The sequence below is a fragment of the Ischnura elegans genome (assembly GCF_921293095.1).
Source record: "Ischnura elegans chromosome 13 unlocalized genomic scaffold, ioIscEleg1.1 SUPER_13_unloc_2, whole genome shotgun sequence".
In the NCBI taxonomy this organism is placed as follows: Eukaryota; Metazoa; Arthropoda; class Insecta; order Odonata; family Coenagrionidae; genus Ischnura; species Ischnura elegans.
This window is the reverse complement of record NW_025791658.1, coordinates 776,043-801,097: the sequence shown is the minus strand read 5'-3', so window position 1 is coordinate 801,097 and position 25,055 is coordinate 776,043. Positions and strand designations below refer to the sequence as shown.

Sequence of the window (25,055 nt, the reverse complement as noted above, 5' to 3'; positions counted from 1 at the left end):
GCGAGTGTTTATTGGTGCACCGTTGGGTGTCGTTTTATCGAGGTTGCACTGTATTTATTTATATAAGTAATTTTCACATACAGCCATGACGCCAATTTACAGTGAAATTTCTAACAATGAATGCTAACAAATATATCATTTTTAATTATATATTTCATGTCTTATTCCTTAATTTATTATTGTTATACCCCACAATTATTTACAGTATTCCTTATTCTTTCAAATAAATGTGTTTCATCACACTTTGTCGTGAACTACTAGTGCTGCATTATGCACACAAAGAATAAGCTCTTATAAAAAAAAATTTTTTTTAAACCAGCCTTTATATTTAGATTACAGGGGATGAGCAACGTTTATATATGACACAAAGCAAAAAAACTCAGTGACCCCGAAAAACCAAAAGTGACGTATTAAAAAAGTCACTATGTTTATTAAATTTTCAGTGAATGGTAAGCCCCCTATGTTTCAAAATGCCACCCCTATGCTTTTAAATGCCTACCCCTATGTTAAAAATGCCGCCCCCCTATGTTAAAAATGCCACCCCGTACGTTTTATGTAACGGTAAAACAATATTCAAACATTTACAAAACCTTACAATTGTTAATAAATATATGAAGATCATAATTAGCTGTTGTACAGTTTTCACAAATTAAATGTATATGTGAATAAATGAGAAAATTGTAAAGATTCGTGTAGTGTGTACAAAAAAACATGTTTTGGGGGGCTATAGGTTGACTGGGGGGTGGTTAAAGGGGGGTTGGAGAGAAAAAGTTATATTTTCATGTATTGTCATCGGAAATGAAGAAGTGTGCAAAATTTCAGCGTTTTTGCTTCTGAGGAAGTGAGCCAAATTTCAGTTACAAGATTTGTACCAGACAAACAGACAAACAAACAGACAGGTTGGTGAGTTGATATAAAGGCTGGAAAAAGATAGGTGATACAAAATGCTATAAACTGTAATTGAAATTGCTATAAAATTAAAATGAAAGTGCTATTTTCACATATCTCTAATAATAATTTATCGACACTTTACTTTTCTACTTTGGAATTCAAGGAAAAACAAAATTACTCTAGCGTAGGTTTCCGAACCCTTCTGAGGAACCCGAAAATCAGCACTGACCAAAATTACTCTACTTTGTATACAAAAATAAGTCTTCATCAGATATTTCAGAGTCTTTTGATGGCACAATAAATCCAAGGGGTGACACAACATATCACAAAGGGGCCAAACATTTAAACTTCTATACTTATACCTTAAATACTTTCTACTACCAGATTATTTAAAAAATTGTAAATATCAACTGATTCGAGTACACATTAAAAACATTTCTATCGCAAAATTCAATTTTTCACAAGATGAGTATTACCTTAAGTGAAAAATATGCTATCAAAAAGAACTCCATACCTTTTAAGCCATAACATGTACATGAGGGTGATCCTTATTTAACAAGTTTTCAAAGTTCTTATGGGACGCCCCCCAGCTTTGTTCCATTTGGTGAGGAAACAAATCACGAAAATTGTTTTTGCAATCGGATTACAGAAAAAGGTGCCACATTGCACTTAAAATTTTGAAATTTTGGTATTTTTCGGACGTGAGCGAAGATTATGTCACTCTTGGACTATTCTATCACTTTTTCATCTCCTACAACGACTTGTTAGACATTTGCAGAGTATCACCTCAAATTTCTTTCATTTCTGCCATTTGGTTCCCGAGATATCGCACCGAGAGTGATCGTGCCCCAGTCAGACACTTTGGGTGGCATGCGGGTTGCAAACTCTCCATTTTTGTTGATCATTCTTAGGGCCGTATTCTTAGTCGACCCTGTAGGGTCAACCGACCCTGGATACATCATCAGCCCCTACATAAACCGATCTTGCCCTACATACGCTAAATCAAGCCCTAAACATGGCCGTTTTTGGAACTAAACGAGCCCTACTTGATGTAGGGTACCCGAACCAACCCTACACCCTACAAAAACATGGCGACCAAATATCGTCTGCTGATCACTTCGATTAAAGAATCTACGTTACAATGGATATTAAGGGAGACGACCTCACACAAGCCATTTTAAAATGTATAGTAACACAGCGGACATGTGATAATACTACCACTTTATAACCACCAAGTTTAATAAATTATAAAATTGACTGAACTAATAAGAACAATATAGCGGTATACATCACCTTGTTTCTACGAATAAATAATAATATTTTTCACGTTTGGCACTTGGTATACTTTTGGGAAACTAATATTTCGTTTACGTATAACCATAGAAAACGTATTTTCATGCCACAATTTGCCACAATAACTATGGAAGGTGAAAGCGAATGACAAACCTTGATGATGCAATGTAATTTCCCACGTCAATGCTCATATTTTCTCCGTACTTATTACTATCTTGTACTGACCGCTTTTGAAGTAATTTAAAGACAATTAGGTTCTACTTTTGGCTCCATATGAGAGTATTTGTAGTGATAATTAAGGTACCGACACGACCTGGCGGATGACACCGATTGTTTATTTACTTTGAGCCGTTACCCTAACAATACGCCCGAAAATTATCGGACGTCTTTTCTTAGTTTCATAGTTAGTTCCCATTACGCCACCACAGTGGAAAATTGGCGCTGCGCCATCATCTACGTCATTTCAGAGAACTTGACGACGGAATTACCCCCAACCACTTAATTAGGGTCGACTGAGAAACGCATGAAGGGGCCTTTTGTTATGTAGGGACGGATATGTAGGGTCGACTAAGAATACGGCCCTAAATGTCAATGAAATTGAGTCATTAGGTGCAAAATTTAATCTTTTACCACCAATAGTTACGACTACCAATAATAATAGGAAAAATGGAGGGAGCAAGGTGCCAGTGAAGTGAAGAGGTGTCTCAATTTTCGCCAGCGTTAATGAACTCTTTCGCAACCAGTCTTCTGGCTTCAGTACAGGCTTGAGAACAATGTGTTGTCATGGCACCTGGACCGATAATTGCGCTTTGAATATACTTGTGCACATAAATGCGTGGACAGTGTGTGTGCGTGACTAACCTTGAAATAAGATCAACATATTGATTTTTGCGAAAGATCCACAGAGAAAAAATCATTCGCCTTCACCGGGATCCGAACCCGGATCCCCCGATTTCCGGTCGAGTGCTTCAGCCAGTTAAGCTACCGAGGCGTCATTCTTCCCTGTGGATATTTGCAGACAATACCAGACAAGTTGTTGCTGGACTGCAGGGCATATGATGCCACTAGCAGTCCAAGTCATGCGCATAGTGCCACAGCCGGAGAGCAGGCCCGGACATAGAACGCATAGAGGTGTTCGCTCTTGACTAGTTTTTAAATATTGATTTTTCTTTTGGCCCATCAATCGTAGTTCTGAAGTCAAGTTCGAGAGATTTTTGAAGTTTTTATGACGAAATTCACCACTTTTTCCCTGTTTTTTTCCGGGCATTCAAAATTCACGGCTTATACACAGTTTTAAGGTTTTCATGGTAGGGTGGGAAACCTGTAAATGTGACATAGGTGCGATGACTGGACTTTTATGATATTTAAGCCTTTCTTTGATATTAAAATAATTAATTATTTTATGGTAATCAAATAATAAAAATTTATATTATTTCTGATATTTAAATTTGCCTTTTCAAACCGGCCGAATTTGAGATACGTGTTGCAAGAATTTAGGCATCGATATTTGCCTTCTCAACGGCAAAATTCATAAACTGAGTGCCCAGCCTACCCCTCGCTGCACCACAGGACGTTTTGGGCCTCACTGCTTCATACATTACACTTCATAGATCACTGGTTGCATATATTTTCATCGGCAGCTAATAGAAAGGTTGAGAGAGAACCCTGGTAGATTCTGCGTTGTTAAGAAAATATTTCTCGCCATCTGCCGAGAAAAAACTGAGTTAAGCATTGCTGCACTCCACACAATCTGAACACCTTTTAGCATCGTGGATGCAGAGAGGTTTTTCGGCCAGTACAATCTAGTTTGACTGACATACGAAAACAGCTGAAGGAAGAAAGTGTTGAAACTTGTTCAGTGTTGTAGTTCAACTACTGTAAATGTTATGCAAGCCACCTATTTACAGTGGAACCTCGTTAAAACGAGTACTGGCTATAGCGAGACCCCCGCTATTACGAGAGATAGCCGATGCACCGTCAATTGATCCTATAAAAAGCATGTTAAAAATTTCGTTTTTACGAGGCCCTTTTGGTGTTGGCTCTCGCCATAGCGAGGGTTTCACCGCCGGAAAAACTTACACCAAGACTCCTTAATATCTGTAATTGCTAGCGATCTGTTAGAAATGAAGTTAATGGAGTGCTCAGTCTCAAATTTATGTGGTAAACTGTCGTTCGATAAATAAGTAGTTAATTTTGGTGAAAATATTGCAGCATTAGCATTCGCGAATGCTTGATCTTCTTTTGTTCCTCGGGCGGCAGAAAGCAGTCGTCAGCATACCCGCACGTCCATGAGTTGCATGAATAGAAAGCATTTGATGGAACACACCATGGCCAAAAAAACACCAAACACGTCTAAGCGAGAAAATAAAAATAAAGGAGTAATATGAGGTATATTGGCTATTATTTGCTCCACCTCCGGTAAAGCGACAATTCGCTATAGCGAGTGTTTATTGGTGCACCGTTGGGTGTCGTTTTATCGAGGTTGCACTGTATTTATTTATATAAGTAATTTTCACATACAGCCATGACGCCAATTTACAGTGAAATTTCTAACAATGAATGCTAACAAATATATCATTTTTAATTATATATTTCATGTCTTATTCCTTAATTTATTATTGTTATACCCCACAATTATTTACACTATTCCGTTTTTTTCTCAAATGACTGTGTTTCATCACGCTTTGTTGTGAACTACTAGTGCTGCATTATGCAAACAAAGAAGAAAATAGGTGCTACAAAATGCTATAAACTGTAATTGAAATTGCTATAAAATTAAAATGAAAGCGCTATTTTCACATATCTCTAATAACAATTTATCGACACTTTACTTTTCTACTTCGGAATTTAAGGAAAAAACAAAATTACTCTAGCGTAGGTTTCCGAACCCTTCTGAGGAACCCGAAAATCAGCACTGACCAAAATTACTCTACTTTGTATACAAAAATAAGTCTTCATCAGATATTTCAGAGTCTTTTGATGGCACAATAAATCCAAGGGGTGACACAACATATCACAAAGGGGCCAAACATTTTAACTTCTATACTTATACCATAAATACTTTCTACTACCAGGTATTTAAAAAGTTGTAAATATCAACTGATTCAAGTACACATTAAAAACATTTCTATCGCAAAATTCAATTTTTCACAAGATGAGTATTACCTTAAGTGAAAAATATGCTATCAAAAAGAACTCCATACCTTTTAAGCCATAACATGTACATTAGGGTACCTTATTTTACAAGTTTTCGAATTTCTTTTGGGACGACCCCCAGTTTTGTTCATTTGGTAACGAAATAAATCACGAAAATTGTTTTTGCAATCGGATAACAGAAAAAGTGCCACATTGCACTTAAAATTTTGAAATTTTGGTATTTTTCGGACGTGAGCGAAGATTATGTCACTCTTGGACTATTCTATCACTTTTTCATCTCCTACAACGACTTGTTAGACATTTGCAGAGTATCACCTCAAATTTATTTCATTTCTGCCATTTGGTTCCCGAGATATCGCACCGAGAGTGATCGTGCCCCAGTCAGACACTTTGGGTGGCATGCGGGTTGCATACTCTCAATTTGTGTTGATCATTCTTAATCATCGTAAAAGCATAAAATTCTTTAGATAAACTCTCAACTTTGTCAACATAACCTTGAGTGTTATATTTATCACTGTTTATTATCAAAAAGGGCTTAGCAAAAATGGTTTATTCTCAATATCTAAATCTTATATCTAAGTGCTTCTGTCTAAATTCAGAGTCATTTCTGAGAGCTAACCCCCTGAATCGAATGTGAAGGTCCTTCTCCTTGCATGTATTTCTTTGTCATAGTACAAGCTCTGGGTTTCAACATATGAGATTTTATTTCTTTGCACCAGGAAAAGGTAGGGTTAGTTGAGTGTTAATAGATAGGTGGGGAAGGAGCGGCCTCAGGTTTGGTGGATTTCCCAGTTTTGATGGATCTTCGACCAACAGAGGGAGAAGTAGGTGAGGAACGGAAGGGCTAATGAGGGTAGGATTGCAGGAGGAGAAAGAAGGTTTGGCAAGGGAACAGGGTACAATAGTAAATGGCACATCATGGGTCCAGGGGTTGACGATTTGGGGATAGGATAATGAATTTCAAGAAATGAATCCCCCCTCTTTTCCAACCCCATTAAGGAACTTTTATAGTGATACTAGCTGACCCGGCGAACTTCATACCGCCTAGCAATCAATGAACTTACAGTTTAGTTACACCATTTATTAATCAAGAGCGGCTGTATCGTTTTTAACGATGTTTAATTTATTATAATAAAATAGGGATACAAATTCAATAAAACTACGTAAATGAGTATCAAAATTGCTTGTCAGAAAGACATTATCTTTATTGAATCTACATAGGGTGGATGAGGGCACGTTTACGTGGATTTTTTCAATGAATTTTCTTACGTTTTAGCTCAAGAAATTTTGGGCATTGTGGTTTTATAAAGCAGTTAATGAATTAAAAATAATACCAATTCAGTTGTAGGCTATGTGTTATGAACCGTAAAATAATGTTTTCTGTTGTGTACACTTGGCCCATTCAGGGGGCAGGGACCGACGCTTGACTGATGCTCAAAATCGTGTAAGAAAAGCCCCTATGAAGCAGCATTCATATCAAATGACTTTAGGCGCACCAGTTATTGTATCTCTGTTTGGAAAAAATACACTGCGTAAACGTACTGCAATCGTAAACGCACCATGGTGTGCCCTACACATTCAGGTTTAATGTATTGCGCCAAGCACCTTCTGATAAACTACGGTAACAGTTTGCTATGAGGCGCAAAATAAAGCGGATGAAACAAAATAAATATTGCGAAGCAAAACAGTGACACAGCAAAGGGGTTTTGGAGGATAAACCCCCCCCAGAGCTTGGAGAATATTTTTATAAAAATGTTTTAGAGTGAAAAATTTTGTAACTAATATTAGGGGGATGGATGACTCACAAACAAAACATATTTAACTATTCACACAGCTGTAAAACCCACTATTTTGAACCATTTATCTTAAAAAATATCTGAAGGATGTCCCCCACACCTCTCGCTTACCTTGGCGAGTTTTCTATATCCTACAGACCCATAGTATTAGACATTCCTGGAATATTGACATATTCCTGAAATTTGTTCCGATAAGTGCCACTTGAGAGAAAATTCCCTGTGATCCATGAGCCAATTGTTTCAATGCAATTCCTGTGATGAATATGGAAAACTACAAATCAGGCAGGTAGGACAGGCGTTCTAGAGAAGACTACAGGACGCAGTTGCAGCTGTGAAATTTGCATTGTAGCAATAACAAAAAAATCACCTGAGAAAGGACTACAGAAATCTCCTTGAATTAACTGTAATATTTTTGGGCAGTGTTCCTCTGCGAGGGATGTCATTTTGCACTCCTGGGGCTTTTCTCCATGTTAGATGGATGCCCAAGCTTTGTATTGCCTGACAATACAGTTAAACCTCTATGTAGTGAACCTCTTAACATCATAAACCTACATACTTCATACCACCCCTATGGTCCCTAAATGGCTTTTACGTAGTTTAAGAATGCATATTTTGTTATAAAATAACAAAAATTTTAAACACTATCTAGTCCTACAATTTACCCCGAAAGAGAAATAAAAAGAGACATGTTTTGCCGAACGGATAGATATAGGAATTAGTATTATTCCGAACTGAAAAGAACTTAAATAAATGCTAGTCATAATTTTCTGAGAGCACGCCCCCTGCCACACGCCTTTCCAAGTGGCTTTCGGGGCAGCATGTACATGCCAATGTTTAATAGCTTCACTGCTGTACATACCTCATTCATTGGTGCTTGCTTCTCTGATTCTCCACGGGGTGTCTTCGCCCTGGCTGCTGCTGCGGCAGCTTGTTGCTTTCTCGCCTTCTTTGGAGATGGAGAGCCACTGGACTTACTGGCCTTGAGCGGTTTCTTTTGATAAATCTGATCCTCATTCTTCACCTGTTTAAAACAAAAGAGTAGCGTTACAGGGCGTCTCGCCATTCAAAGCAGAAAAATTCATACACAATTCGCGGTTTTCCAGGGAAATTTGACAAAATTCCAGGTAAATATTGCGTAATTACCTTTGCACAATACTTTTAAATAATATGTATTATGTTTATGTATTTACAAGGACAAGGAATAGGTTAGGTAACATGCTTTGTATTTTAAAAATAAATTAATTCAATGCAAGCACATAAGCTTTGTTGTTGCATAAATGTCAGTTTAGGGATTATTCTCAAACAGCAGTCAATTAAAAAAATTTAAAACGTCCTAAATGAACAAATCTGAAGAAGATGGAACAGATTACAAAAAATAGAGGAAGTGGCAGACTGGAGAAAATTTACTCTCTCCGAGTCTCGAACCCTAGACAAATAATTTTTTGGACATGATGCCTTAAGTGTGCCATCTTGATATTTTGTATGTGTGTAGTAAAAAGTATGAGCAATTACATATATTTTTGTAAAAAAAATTGAAGGGGGGGTGTTTTGAGATATTCAAGGTCAAAGGTCAAGGTCAATGACCTCGAGTATTGAATTAATTATAAATAGGCCATGTTGTATATCAATGTAAAGCCCTACGTATTACCTTTCCAAAAACATAAGTTTCATTTTTCTACCTTGAATAGAACCGGAATTATAGTCATTTACCTTTAGAGAGACATGCTGAAATTTCGACAAATTCACAACATTTGCGGACCTGTAACTTTTGTCAAAATCATCATATACCTCTACACATTGGTATTTTTCCATAACTGTCCAGTACCATTGAATACACCAAATTTGAAAGAAATCTGAGGTGGTCGGGTTGAAAATGTCACTTTTCTGTGTTGAATTGACGTGGAATTACCCTACCAGAGAAGATAGGATCTTTCGCAAAACAGCAGTGCTACCTGGCTGTATTTGGTCTTCAAGCTGAGTAGAGCCGTCGATCCATCGTGGCACATTTTCTTGAACTTCTGCAATTCCACCAGCTTCCCATAGCACTCTCTACAGATGTGCTCAGGCAGGCCATCAGTCTCCTTAATCTAAAGAAAAGAATATATAAAAATTAATTATTATTATTAATTTAAATTAGATTTTTTCGACCCATCAATCATTAACCTTTTCCCTAATATAGATGTAAATTTGCATCTGGATGTTTCTTGACCCATGAGACGAAAGCCGTATATTTTTGTTGGGGGTTTTCTTATGCAAATGAACGAATGCGGAATACATACGTTTCCTAGCTCTCTCCCTTTTGTGACGGTCGCCGGGTGCGTTGTCTTTGTATCGGGACCCAACATAGCGGGGCTTAAGATTTACTCTTGAAATCAAAGAGCAGATACCCGGACTCCTCGTCTTATATTACCCCTCTTAGCGGTGACCGCGGTCATTCAATTGTTTATCCAGTCATGTTTCATAAACAAATACTTCTTCTTTTCTCAAGAAATAAAAACAAAGAATTGAATTCTCTGTCTTTTGATGAGCGTTTAAAACTTTTATTCAACAAATTATTACACAAAATTCTACGATAAATATTAACTCATATCTCGAGTTATGTATAAAAATCAACATGGAAATTGTTGCTGCATTAAATGCATTAATATTGGCCTTATAAATTCGATTAAAATTTGACAATGCTCAGAAAGAAATGAGAAAGTCAATTCAAAGCCTGTTTTTTACGCGCAAGCAACAATTATCCATTTGCTAAGTACATATAAGCAACACATAAGTTGACTGCAAACCAATGCCGCAGGTATGGTCGTAAACCCAAAAAGGAGTCAGCACAACTACTCTCGGAATATGAGATAATGCGGAGTCCCAGCGGGGAGGGGTCGAAAAAGTTTGGAGCTGAGAGCTTGTGATTATCTGCCAGAGACCCTTCTTAACGAATGTCTCGCAAAAATGCTCTGTATCAGGGGAAAGAAGAGTCTCTTGCAGCTCAGTACAGCAGTCATGCTAAGACGAAAAATCAGCCGTCTCGAAAGGGTTAATTTTGAACAAAATTAGTGATGGGTCGGTTCGATTCCTCGATTCTCGACCAAGAACCGGAATCGAAAACGAGTACTTGCCAAAGTGAAAAATCGATTCCGATTCCAGTAGTACTTCAAACCACAAATTTATATTCGAATTTTCGCGCCACGCAATCGTTATAAAAAAACATATCTTGGGACGTGCGAGTACTCGAAAATTCTAATGGAGTCGAGTAGTTGGTTCTCGACTCGAGCGTTTCCAGTAGCATTACGAATGTCGAGTCGAGTAGTTAAGGTTACAGAGCTTTCGAGGCTAGTAGGTCCAGCAATCTGCCGACAGGAAGCGCTATCATGAAACTCATGTAATAATGCAGTTTTTAAAGTCGGTAAGTCATTCTAATTCCTTGGCCTGGTAGTTTCAGCTTGCTGAATACGCTATAGGTTGTCGACGTGGGCGCCGAATACCTTTACGCCAGCCGCGGCGGCCGATCGTCTTCCTACCCGGCGCACACTGATCCGAAATCGGAAAAAACTAGAATGAAGTCCAAAATGACCTTTTTGGGGATAGAGACTCGAAAGTTAGCGTAAACACTCATAAATTATTACCATATATAGATTTATATGCCATTTTACATATATACGACCCTTTAGTGAGATACAGTGGCCCAAACATGACCACTTTTTCAATGCCACGCAAAATATCGTTTTTTCTCTAAAAATCTTTGAATTTATCCAGGTGGTTTTGCGTTGGTATGAGTTTTATGGAATAAAAAACACAATGGAATTTTATGGAAAAAAAGGCAATTTTCTGCAGGCAGCAATGCTGTAACATGGAGACGTCAAAACCTGCTGGCTGAGCATGTAGAATAATTGGTTTTTCTGCTTGAGAATTAGAAAGGGCCAAATATTACCTGATTCATATACGTAATATGTAATCTTTATTATAGCTGTGACAATAGGGTAGTTTCCTTCATCAAAGAAAACAAAAGGCAATAATTGCGATTCGTTACCCACCATTAGTGTATTCATAATATACAAATTATTTCGTTTTAGAAATACCGGTGTAGACGAATGGCAATGGTCCATTTTTATCGTCATTTGAAAAGGGCCAGATTGGCGCCCATGCGATGCCACTCCACGTGACGTCACAGGGACCTAGTTTCTATAGGAGAAGATAGGAGTTATACGTCGTCTGAGGTTACCAATGCATGCATGAGGCGCAGAGCTCAGGGAAACATGTCTTAATAATCACTTATTAAAACTGGCTAAGGTCGGAAAGTTTTCCTCGTTTGATAAGGTATTAATAATCCTTATTTAAGCCAAGCGCTACCAGGCGGCAGGGCACTAGGCTACCCGCTGGCAGCCTGCGACGTATCAGCGCTAAGCCTCGCCTCAAGGTCACCTCACCGGGCGGAGGGGGAACCAGAAATACGACGTACGGAGAGATTTCCCATCATTCCTACTAACGCGTCGCGTTTTCGCGCGCTTGAAATTTTTCACTTTTCATTTAATCGGGAAAAATAGATATTATCATTTAAAAATCTAAAAGCGTGAGATACGTACTCCAGGAGTAATAATCTTTCGATTAAGGCAATAAAAAAATAATAGGAAACCACCCTATTACTATACTCAGGGCTCTCCCATGTAGTTTTGATACATATATGACTTAAATGGTCGACATATTACTTGGGGTTAATTAATTTCAATTGTCCCTACGGAACTGTTGAAGACACATTAATTTTCATTCATCTCCTACTTCTGACAATAACCATCAACAACCCTCATTATATTTTCCTTCTTACATTAGACTAGACATTCATCATAGAAAATTGGAGCAGAATATATTGTAGTATGCTTTGCTGTATTGCTTGATTCAGAAATGATCATACTAGACTCGACTCGATTCGATACTCGCGAGTCTTTTTCAACTCGACTCCTGATCAAAAAGTGCTACTTGGAAATCCCTATGATATTCCGAAGGAGCAAATGCAGACTAGAGAGTCTGTGACAGGTATATGGTCAAGATACAGTGATGCATTTGGAAAAGTACCCAAAGTCACCATAACAAACACTGTTGAAGCTAAAGTGGAAGCTTATTTATCAGAGATGAATGCACCACCAAATTCCTTCCCTGGGAAATACTGGAAGACTTGCATCTCCTACCCAAGGCTGAAAGTATTATCGAAGAGGTTTCTTGCCATACCGCCATCCCCTGTGTTCAGTGAAAGACATTTAGTTCTGCAGGAAAAATGTGTGAAGTAAAATGCAACAGGCTTTATCCTGACAGAGTGAAGATGCTTTGCTTTCTGAGCAAAAATTTGAAGTCTGTAAAAGGAGACTAAATTTGTGAGACATTATTGACAATGATGAGATATTATCAATAAAAGATATTAAAGGAGATACTTTTATTTTAAATTTAAACATGAGTGCTAATATTCTAAAGTAATACCTATCATGTAACATCACTTTTCAGGTATGTTCTGTTTTGAAAATTAGCTATTATATTTTAATTACATAGTGATGATATGAATGATGCTTTTGTGAACTGGCTCTTTCACAGAGTAATATTTTTTTAAGTGGTTTTCTTGTTGCCTGGAATTAAGTGATATTTTTCTTGGAGCCTATGGCATCAGAATCGATGGAATTGGTATCGGTAGAATCGGAATCGGTATCGGTAGAATCGGAATCGGGATCGGAATCGATAAAATTTTGGAATCGACCCATCACTAAACAAAATCAAAAGATAAATAAGTTAGGAAATACTGTAAAACCTCTTTATATAGTAATGTAGGGGGCCAAAATTCGGGCAATTTGATGAATGGAGGTTCACTATAGAGAGGTTTTAGTGATAGGCACCATTTTTTCATATCCTTCTGAAATGAAAGGCTCTACTGTCTTTTAAACCATTATATTTATGCGTTTAAAAAAATGCATGCATTAGTGAACAGTCTTTCTGTATTTATTATTTAATAATTACAGAAAGGGAGCGCTATCCTGTGATTTTTACCATGATTCGAGGGAAAATGATGTGATCTCTCTTAATTCAACAGTCACTTTAAATGACTAAGACAGTTGATATCTTTTTTATTATTTACTGTTAGGTATGCTCTCATATTGAACAAAATGGCCATAACAAATGGTTAACGTGAAAATTACAGCCTATTAAAGGTGTAAAATAAAAAAATAAGCGTGAAACATTTATTTCTGAAAATGTCATTCCATGTACGTAATCGCGGCTGCATTAATAATTTTTAGTTGTCTCGGTACGATTTGCATAGGTGGTTAGGCCGTCTTGGGGGTGTCTCCTTGGCATGATAAGAGGAGGTTTTACAAGATGAAGAGGTTAATTACATACAGGTTTGTCTATAAATTTACATGTAAATCTGACGGGACCGTAGGGGAGTATGGAGGTTTATGATGTAAAGAGGTTCGCTAAATAGAGGTTTTACTGTATTTGGGCACATAATAGCTCGGGAAGAAGATGGGTAAGAGGCACTATCAAATATCCATCATATCTATAGAGGACAGGTGGGAAGAATAACAGAGGATGATGCAACTGCCGTTGCAATTGCGCTTGAGAATAACATAGAACATGACACATAAATGATAACGGCAGTTTCCAACCAATTTAATAATCTAAAAGTGATAGATTAGTCCGAGAGTGACATCATCTTCACTCACGTCCGAAAAACACCCAAAAATACCAAAATTTCAAAATTTTAAGTGCAATGTGGCACCTTTTTTGTTATCCGATTGCAAAAATAATTTTCATGATTTATTTCCTCACCAAATGGAACAAAACTGGGGGTCGTCCCAAAAGAAATTCGAAATCTTGTAAAATAAGGATCACCCTCATGTACATGTTATGGCTTGAAAAGTATAGAGTACATGTTCTTTGACTGCAAGGTATATGTTCTTTTTGTTAACATATTTTTCACTTAAGGTATAGTGTAAACTCATCTTGTGAATGAATTGAATTTTGCAATAGAGGTGTTTTTAAACCTTTCACTGCCACTGGGCCGATATATTGGCTCTCGCTGCTTAAGCGAAAACTGCCATGGGCCAATCTATCAGTGCGAATTATTTCACTTATTTTTAATGATTGTGGCCTTTTCAATGGCTGTAATTTATGTTAACCCCCATAATCTATCTATGGTTATAAGATGTAAATATATCTAAAAAATTGGGAAAAAAATTTAGACATATTAAATAAAATTAAGTAGTTGAAAAATTTTTATATCTGAAATGTTGCTAATTCCGAAAAATAGCCTTAGGAGTCTTCGCACATCCCACATGAAATGGGCTGGCAGTGAAAGGGTTAATATGTACTTGAATGAGTTCAGGGTTGATTGATTTAAATCACTTTGATTTAAATCATGATTTAAATCGCGATTTAAATCACCTGATTTTTATTTTAAAAAACCAGGTGATTTAAATCATAATGTGATCTATATGTTTGATTTTTAAAGAGTCAAGAAAAGGAAGCTGTAAGTGCATAATTTTGATTTTTATTTCTTAATTAATACAATGAATCGACAGTTATCAGCACAATGGTGGCTCTTAAATAGAAATGATACTGTAGGAATGCATGTAACATGAAAATTTTAAAAAATGGCTTTGGTTAGAATACTAGTGTATCCGTTGAAAAAAAATTGTTTTCTGATTTAACTTCTAAGCGTAGGCACCATACAAAGTTGCAATTACAGAATTTTTCTAAACTTCATGTGCTTTAGAACCGCATAATATTGCACATTTGATACTTCCAATGGCAATTTTATATTATGCTGGTGTAATTTTTAATTTGATACCATTGGCATTTCCATAGTTCTTTCCCCTGATTGACTAAATGTTGTATTAAGTTTAGAGTATGTTGCCTCTGTTGTTTCTGCAAACGATCATTCTCCAATGTGATGCCCAAATAGTTAGTTTTGCAAATAACTGAATTTTTGATGAATGGAGAATCATAAAAATCTCATTTAAATCAATAAAATACGATTTAAATCAATAAAATCTGATTTAAATCAAAAAAATCAACAAAAATGATTTTTTTGAAAAAATCATGATTTTTATCAACCCTGAATGAGTTGATATTTACAATTTTTTTAAATACAGTAGATTCCGTTTAATGGGTCCACCGGTTACTCGGTCTTGGCTCAATACCTGGCTGAAATACTTCAACCCTTCACCGGAAACTCGTCGTCCTTCGTGAAGAATTCAACGCACTTCATTGAACGACTTCAGGAAACTACTGTGAAGAATGGAGATCTGCTTGTAAGCTTTGACATCGTGTCTCTTTTTACCAACGTACCCATTAACGACTCCATCAAGATCGTGGAAAGCTCATCGATAACGGATTACCCAAAGATTTACCCAGGCTTGTGAAGCATTGTCTTTGAAATTCTTTCTTTTTGTGGAATGGCCGTTACTACGAACAGAGTGATGGCGCTGCTATGGGATCTCCACTGTCCCCCGTGATCACCAACCTGTTTATGGAGGAATTTGAGAATTCTAGTGCTGACTTCTTACAAAAAGAAACCTACCCTCTGGATTCGATACGTTGACGACACATTTGTCATCTGGCCACATGGAGAGCAAGAATTGGAGAATTTTCTACGACACCTCAACAACCAACATGATTCAATCAAGTTCACCATGGAAGTGGAAAAGGACGGCTGCCTACCCTTTCTTGACGTACTGGTGACGAAGAAACTTAATGGAAAACTCGGCCATGGAGTCTACCGTAAGGTGACACATGTGGACTGATACCTGCACACCTCCTCACACCACCACCCTACTCAGAAGGCAGCTCTCATCTCGACATTAGTGCACAGAGCATACTCCATCTCTGACCAACTTTCACTTCCCGCCGAAAAACGACATTTGGTGACGGCCCTGGCCAGCAATGGATATCACAGTGACATGGTCCTTAAAAGGACCGCAAAGATAGAAATAAAACTCAAGAATAAGACACCAAGTCCAAAAACGGAGAAACCCAAGGCAGCGGGTTATGCGACAATCCCCTATGTGGCTGGCACCAGTGAAAAAATCGCGAGACTCCTCAAAACATTCGACGTAACAACACGCTTCAACTGTGTTAAGAAGACTGGAGAAATTCTTCCGACTCCTAAGGACCGTATCTCTTCTCACGCCTACGAGGGAGTTTATGAAATTGAATGCAGTTGCGGTATGTCATACATCGGACAGACTAAGAGAGCTGTGAAGTGCCACATTCAAGAACATAGAAGAGCGGTGAAAAACAAACAATTTCATCTGTCGGCTGTGGCCGAGCACACTCTCAGTGAACCTGGACACGACATCAACTGGGAAGAAACAAAAGGTATCGCCAGAGAATCCCGATATTTTCCGAGGATCATCCGAGAGGCGATTGAAATATCCAAACATCCTCATAATTTCAATCGAGAGGATAGCTACGCACTCCACAGCACATGGAAGAGACTCTTCGCCCCATACCCCCACGCTATTGGCCGCAAGGCGACCAATCAGGGCGAACCTACACCACTGGGCTGCCTATATAACGGCGGCCAAAACACGGCATAATCACTTCGACCTGAAGACGCCTGCTGGAATGCAGGAGAAACTGTTGTCACCAACGCAACCACTACGTGGTGAAACCCGGAAAATGCAGCCTACTGTAATTTTTCAATCGTTTCATTTCATGTTTTGATTTCAATCGTTTTGAGATTTCTCTGCCCATTTCTTAAGGTATGGCCATAGGATGCATTTTGTCAGGAAGTCATTGAGAAATTTCAGAGCATCTAGGTCATCTTACATTCAGCCTCCAAGATAATGCAGCAAATATTTTGTGAGAGAATGATTTTTTTCTCCAAGTTCAAATTTATTTTACAGACATCAAGTCGTGTAATGATGTGAGGAGGCATTTTCTATTAAACGGCGGAAGGAGCCTACGTAAAATTTAAAAAAAACAAATTTGTAGAACCCCTGGTTATCCAACGTCCTAATGAGTACACGGGGAAGAACGTGTGGTAAATGTGCAACAGACATGAGTACTCTATAAGTCAAAGTAGAACAGAGGGTGTGATACACATTTTAAAAAAGCTAGAAGTACCTGTGGAAATACCCCGTTAAGACAGTCAAAGGCTCCGCTCCACAGTGTCAAAAAATGACCGTTTTCGCAGTAGAATCCAGGGGGTCAGGGATTGGACAGAAAAGAAGGTATGAGTCTCAGCTGGTATCTTTCTAGTAGATCTTTTTGTATGAGTCCCAGGAAAACAACTCACTTTTTCGAGGTTTGAAAGCTTTTAATAGAAGCATGGTCTCTGATCGTATCCAAAGAAAACAAAATGAACTTCAATGAAACGTGCACTCACCTCGGCTGAAAAACCATAGACCATTTGAGAATCGGTGTTTTCAAGAAAAACATAAAAACAGTAAATGCTGAGTGTTAAAACCCATACAGTTTCAATAACCTTATCGCATCGTGGCTAATCCAACTCCCGACGCACGGAGAGGAACCCTGCCGCGTGATTGAAAAATCAATGTAATTTCCTTAATTTAATTCAAAGCCATCACTCTCATTAATCTGAAGGGAAGAGTACGTACAATTTACACCATACATTTAGCACAGGAAAAACGTAGGTCAAAATAGATTTTTTGAGCAATCAATCTTAAATTGAAAAGCTTGACTCTTCAACAAAACCAAAAGATCGATGAGTTAGGACTTAGTTGGGCACCTAATACCACGGGAAGAATAAGGGCAGGAGGCACCATCATATATATACCTATCATATCTATAGAGGACAGGTGAGGAGATTGACAGAGGTAGGCCATTTTTATTGCCTAAGTCGAAATTTTATCACTCCCGGAGAACATATTCACCACTTTCAGATTTTTAAATGATGATATCTATTTTTTGTGATTAAATGAGAAGTGAAAAATTTCAAGCACCCGAAAAAGCGACGACTAAGTATGAATGCTGGGAAAAGCCTGTGTGACATCATTCTGGTTCAGGCTGCCACCTTGGTGCAAGGCTATGAGCGCCACTACTATGCAGGCTGCTAGCAGGTGGCGCTTGGCTTAAATAAGGATAATTAATACCCTATCAAACGAAGGAAACTTTCCGACCTTAGCCAGTTTTAATAGGTGGTTATTGAGAGATGTTTCCCTGAGCTCCGTGCCTCATGCATGCATTAGTAATCTCAGACGATGTAAAACTCCTATCTACTCGTATAAAAACTAGGTCTCTGTGATGTGACGTGGAGTGGATCCCATGGGCGCAAATCTGGCCTTTTTCAAATGAGATTAAAGTTGACCATTAACATTTGTCTAACCTGGGATTTCTAAAAGCAAACAACTTGTACATTATGAATAAACTAGTGTTGGGCAACAAATCGCTATCAATGCCTTTCGTTTTCTTTGATGAAGGAACTACTCTATTGTGTAAGCGTTAAAAGATTAACTGATGGGAGAATTAAGTGGAGAGTTACATCAAACCAATATTCAGATTGATGACTGATTTTGTTTGGCACTTTTCACACACACACCAATTTTGGATGGCTGGTCAAACAATCAACTGCCTGGACTGCCAGAGCCAGTGACCCACTGTGGCAATGGACAGCAGCTAACAGGCATTTTGCCGGTGCGTGGTCGGTACGTGTGCAAGCTCCCATGCTCTCCCATTGCTCACTATGGGAATGTGGACGGCCGATATTTTATCAGCAGTCGAAAATCATTGTATGTACAAGCGGCCAAAACTATAGTCACCGTTCAGAATTCAAATATTTTAAGATACAACTCTGAAATAGTTTTTTAAAGTCTGATACATCCATCATTGCCCGGGTTCCCAATCTCACTAAATTACATAATTCACCGTTTTCTCCAGGTTTTCACGGTCAAAAAATCGCCAGATTCATGATCTGTTGATGAGCCATATTAGTCAGAAATATTGATCACGTAAAATTCACCGGCCGCACGTCAACTAAAAATTTATCAAACACGACAGATGCCTTAAATACAAACGCAGCAATGGAAGTATTATCTCTAATGACTTCACCTATTGATAGCAAAATTCAGTTCCGGCTTAAGTTTGTGAGCGGGTAAACGGAGGGACCAGGGTGCCAGGGAAGTTAAGATGAGTCTAATTTTTCGCCAGGGTTAATGAACAATTTGGTTGCCGATCTTCCAATCACAGCTTTAAGATCAATGCCAAGTTTCCACTCTAACTAAATTATAAAATTCACAGTTTTTTCCAGGTTTTCACGGTCTAAATGTCGTCAAATTCACGGTTTGTAGATAAGCCATTTTAGACAGAAATATTGATCACGTAACAATCATTGGCCGCTCGTTAACTACAAATTTAACAAACGTGACAAGATGACGTGAATACAAATGCATTAATCAAAGTGCTATCTCTTATGATGTCCCGTATCGTTTGTAAAATTCAGCTCCGGCTAAAGGTTGTGAGTGGGAAAATGGAGGGGCCAGGGAAGTTAAGAAGGGTACGAATTTTTGCAAGCGTTAATGAACACTTTGGTTATCAGTCTCCTGGCTTTGGTACAGGCTTAAGGTCAATGTGCCATCATGGCACAAGGACAAATAATTGCACCTCAAATATATGTACGTGTGTAGATAAATTCACGGCCATGCCTGTGCGGGACTGACCTTGAAATATGATCGACATATCGATTTTTCTTTTAACCTGTCAATCGTAGTTCTACGCTGGTAAAATCAAGATTGAGAGATTTTAAGGCTTTCAGCACGAAATTCACGGCTTTTTCCATTTTTTTCACGGTATTCGAAATTCACGGCTTATTCACGGTTTTCAAGGTTGAGGGGGGATAATGAATGTGTAATCATGGCACACACAACTATAATTGCGCTTCAAATATAGATTGTGTGAATTTTGCAGATAAATGCACGGACAGTGTCTGCACATGATTCGGCCAGGAAACATGATCCAAATTCTCAGCTTTTTCCAGGTTTTTTATTGGTAGACTATATTCATGGCTTATTCATGGTTAAATTAAATTATGAATCGCTTTCACCAAGTTACGCCTCAAACAATCAATTTTATCAAGCTTATTCATGTTTTCAAGGTTTTTATGGTTGATTGGGAACTCTCAAGTAACTGATATTTACAAATAACTTTCTGATGAATCAAAAAAGGAAAGACAATGGCAGGTTCCACAATTTAATAAATATTTTATTACATTGTGGAACCTACCACTGTCTTTCCTTTTTTGATTCATCATGAAGGAGTTCCATCATGATTCACCAGACATGATTGAATTTATAACTTTCTCTCAGGTAGATAGCTTCTAACGAGGACAAGAGAGATTTGGGATTACCAGATCAAGTTAGCCATAGCATTTATTGATATACTCATCACGAACTTTTATACTCAAAACTTTAATCAATAACCCCCAAACATTTTAAGAAGCAATATAATAATACCAGAGTTCCAAGTCTAACAAGAATATAAAATTCACGGTTTTTTTCAGGTTTTCATGGTCTTAATGTCGTCAAATTCACGGTCTGTTGATAAGCCATTTTAGGCAGAAATATGCATGCATTAATCACGTAACTATCACCGGCCGCAAGTTAACTAAAAATGTAGCAAACACGACAGACACCGTGAATACAAATGCATTAATCAAAGTGCTATCTCTCATGACGTCAAATATCGTTTGCAAAATTCAGGTGCAGCTAAAGTTTGCGAGTGGGAAAATGGAGAGAGCAGAGAGGCAGGGAAGTGAAGAAGTGTCTGAATTTTCCCCAGATTTAATGAACACACTGGTTCTTCCGGCTTTGGTACAGACTTAAGGTCAATGCGTCATCATGGCACACAGACCAATAATAGCGCTTCGAATATATGTAGTGATCTGGAAATGGAAGATTTCCATTTCCAAAATATTGTAAGAGACAGAAACAGCAAACTCAACTTCCGGTCCCACCCTTTTCACGCCCCAACCCATCACCTACACACTCCATATTTTTCCCGAGTCATGCGTTTCTGTCATTGCGAAGAGTCGAGTCTCTTTACGCTCGTCTTCCATCCTCCCGTGGGAAACTGCAGAGCTTGGCGAAGGAATAAGACGATGGCTGAGGATGGAGAATGAGGAGGAGGGGAGGTCAGCGGAGGGGGGCTGTTGAGAGGCGTTCGTCGGTAGTCGGACGCGTGGCGGCAGAGAATGTAACCGAGGACAATAATAAAATCATCTCTCCCAGTCTATGAGTTTCCTTTCAAAAATCCCTGCCAATTGATCGGCGACACCCCTTAGAGCATCGGGGGTCTTACACTGGTGTCAAGAAGTGGGATAATTGGCATATTTTTGGAAGGACTCATTGATTACAATGGCGGCGAGAGTGAGCCTGGGAGGCCAGGAGATGGATTTGCAGCAGGCCATCACAGAGATGAGCAAGAAATTACGCGAGCTCGAAGCGGACAACGAGAGGGGGCGGAAAAACTTATATGTATAAATATGTTGTTGTGTGACGCCTCAGAATAGCCAGCTATGACAAACTATGCACCTTGGGATTTGCACCTTTTCACTTTCAAGAATGCCTAACCTTCCTCTTGGACGAAAACATCCTGGTTCCATTTCCCTACATAATGGCACGGTGGAGATGCTATTGGCACTCAGGAACTCACTCAGTAACTCACAGTTGGAGTCGAAGCACGGGCCGTATGGCCCGTGCGACCGAAGCACCTCGCTATCCACCCGTGCCATCACCAGCAGCTCCTCTCCTTCCCGAGACTTTGGTAATATTCTAAATTTTGGCTATTCTAGACGCACAAATTCATTACCACTTCATGCCTTTTCCATGAATTGATTTGGAAATTGGGTTTTTGAATGGAAATAAACTATGGGTTAAAAACTTCTAATACTTGTGTGCGATTATTCTCTTCCCGAAACCAAGGGCAAGAACCCGCGCACCCATTACATATACACGTTTGCAGATACATGCGTGGACAGTGTCTGCGAGTTACTGACCTTGAAACATTATCAATACATAGATTTTTCTTTTGATCGATCATTCGTAGTTCTACTACAAAGTTTGAGAGTTTTATTACGGTGTTTATGACGAAGTTCACGGCCTTTTCCAGTTTTTTCACCATACATGAAATTCACGGCTTATGCTAGTGGGAGCCCTGATCAGTGGTGCAGCGAGGGGGAGGGTTTAGAAATCCATTTCACTTAATAGGATTAATATTACTTATAGAATAGTGTAAATATTAATAAAATATCCCTCAGAAGGCCGTAAAACTCACCATTTTGAACCATTTATCAGAAATATTTTCTGGGGGAGGGCAGGGTTGATTGATTTAAATCATAATGTGATCTATATATTTGATTTTTAAAGAGTCAAGAAAAGGAAGCTGTAAGTGCATAATTTTGATTCTTATTTCTTAATTAATACAATGAATCGACAGTTATCAGCACAATGGTGGCTCTTAAATAGAAATGATACTGTAGGAATGCATTTAACATGAGAATTTAAAAAAATGGCTTTGGTTAGAATACTAGAGGATCTGGTTAGATACTATGTTGAAAAAAAATTGTTTTCTGATTTAACTTCCAAGCGTAGGCACCATACAAAGTTGCAATCACAGAATTTTTCTTAACTTCATATGCTTTAGAACCGCATAATATTGCACATTTGATACTTCCAATGGCAATGTTATATTATGCTGGTGTAATTTTCAATTTGATACCATTGGCATTTCCATAGTTCTCTCCCCTGATTGACTAAATGTTGTATTAAGTTTAGAGTATGTTGCCTCTTATTGTTACTGCAAACGATCATTCTCCAATATGCTGCCCAAATAGTTAGTTTTGCAAATAACTGAATTTTTGATGAATGGAGAATCATAAAAATCTCATTTAAATCAATAAAATCCGATTTAAATTAATAAAATCTGATTTAAATAAAAAAAATCAACAAAAATGATTTTTTTGAAAAAAATCATGATTTTTATCAACCCTGGGGTAGGGCCCTCACACCTCCCGTTTACCCTGGAGGATGTTCCACACCCTCAAACACCCCAGTGTTTTCCAAAGTAAATCCACTGGTTTAATAACTCAATATTTTTGAGCTGAGATATAAATTTCAAGGTCAATGTGTGCTATTAGAATCTATCCAACATCCACACTAGTAAAATTTTATTTTTAATTTATATAAACTTTCGGGTAAAAAATCCAATTGTGTAATAAAAGAACAGAAATTAAAACATATGTATATTTTCAAATGCATTCAAAATATACTTAAAATAAAAGTATATACAGCGTACATACTACCATTATGAAAGGAATATGAATTACTACATATACAGCAAAAGGACCAGCAATAGAAAATGTTAAAGGTTGACAATCAATATAAATAAAAAACAGACAAGAACATGGAAAAATATGCATACAAAACTAAAAGATAATATGGAAACAATTATCTACAAAACGCACTTACTAATTCCATTCCTGAATGGATTTGGAGAAGTCTAACTATATTGCATGCATATATGCACATCTTTGAATTCTGTGAAAGAGTGTGCAGAACAGGTAGTTGGTCTACGATAACTTATAAGAGTAATAGAGCCATTCCAACCATAGAAGGAAGGGATACGATAGTTTAAATATGAGGTGAAGTTAGCGGAGTCTATGGAACTTTATACTTTTTTTAAAGAGAAAAACAAACCAGAAATAATTCATCTCTTTTACTGAGTCACCATATTTGGTTGAAGTAGTAACCCCTGATGGCTATAAAGCTGTAACAACGCAGGATCACCTACTGTTCCGAATAAATATCATAAATAAACAATATTTCATTCATACTCACACTTAAGTCGCACAGTTCGTTGATTATCTTGCATACGCTGTCATCCGTTCCACCTTGGCTGAAAATGTGCTTAAAGAATTGGCTCTCCCTCACACAGATTCGGCACAGATGTTCTATATTCTTCATGATTTTCGGGAAAACGTGAGGACAACAAGATTCAAACGTGATTCATCAAGTTGAATGTAGATCCACCCCGCTGAATGTTTATCTATCATTACACCGAATACACCATTTGAAGACAGTGAATCACAATACAGGCTTGAAAATTCATTTCAAGAAGCCTCCCGATTATATTTCATGATCTTTGAAATACAGTTTCGCAATAACTTCAGGGCATAAGCAACAGAAGGAATGCGAAACCTCCAAAATATAAACAAGCAAACGATAGCATTTCCACCTAGCGGCCAATGATGGGAAACTGACTTGTAAACAGTAGTTTGTGGCACGATATTTAAATACATGATATGTTATTAAACTCACGGCATGACAGTCCATTGCGTGTGAATGTTTAAGAGTCTACATTTTTAAGTCAATAAAAATATTATTTTCATTCCTAAATTCCAATAAATGGCCCCTTTTTTTGCAAATTAGTCTTGTCACCACGATATATCTGGGCATGATATGGGCGCACGAGACACATGATAGATAGAAATGTTTTAAAAGATGGATTGATGATTGTTTTCAAGCAAAGTTTTGTCATTTTTTCCACTGCAGCTTTATATTCACTCAAAATTTCCCCGAATTCGACACGAAAACTTTTAGAAAATATTTACAACTACCATTAACTTTCTCACATTCTCAGAAATAATTTTCCTATATCATTTTCAGATAATTTTAGAGGCAAAATCAATCAATTTTTAGCTACTTGATGAGAGGGGATTGTTGAACGAGCTTCTAATGCCGGAGAGAAATCAAAAGCCGCAGAGCTTAGGATCTTTGTTGAGAAATTCATGAGGTAGATCAAAAGAGTTTTTTAAAAATTCATGGAACTTGATGACACAAATCATGATAAATGTTATGTGTGAACGTCACGTCATGGGTATACTCTTTTCAGAGACTGAAAGGAATCATTTTCACGTTCATGCATTCGTTT

General features: G+C 37.8%; 1 protein-coding gene across 1 annotated transcript in view; it reads right to left on the bottom strand.

Annotated features, from left to right (window-relative positions):
* The window catches only part of LOC124172734 (zinc finger protein 282-like), a 63,559-nt gene extending 39,225 nt beyond the window's left edge, over positions 1–24,334 (bottom strand). The window contains exons 1-3 of the mRNA XM_046552204.1: positions 23,963–24,334; positions 9,089–9,223; positions 7,996–8,157 (exon numbers count right to left, since the gene is read on the bottom strand). Coding sequence (XP_046408160.1) covers positions 7,996–8,157; positions 9,089–9,223; positions 23,963–24,088 — 423 coding nt within the window. The 5' untranslated portion in view covers positions 24,089–24,334. The remainder of the gene's footprint in view (positions 1–7,995; positions 8,158–9,088; positions 9,224–23,962) is intronic.
* Positions 24,335–25,055: the final 721 nt, after the last annotated feature.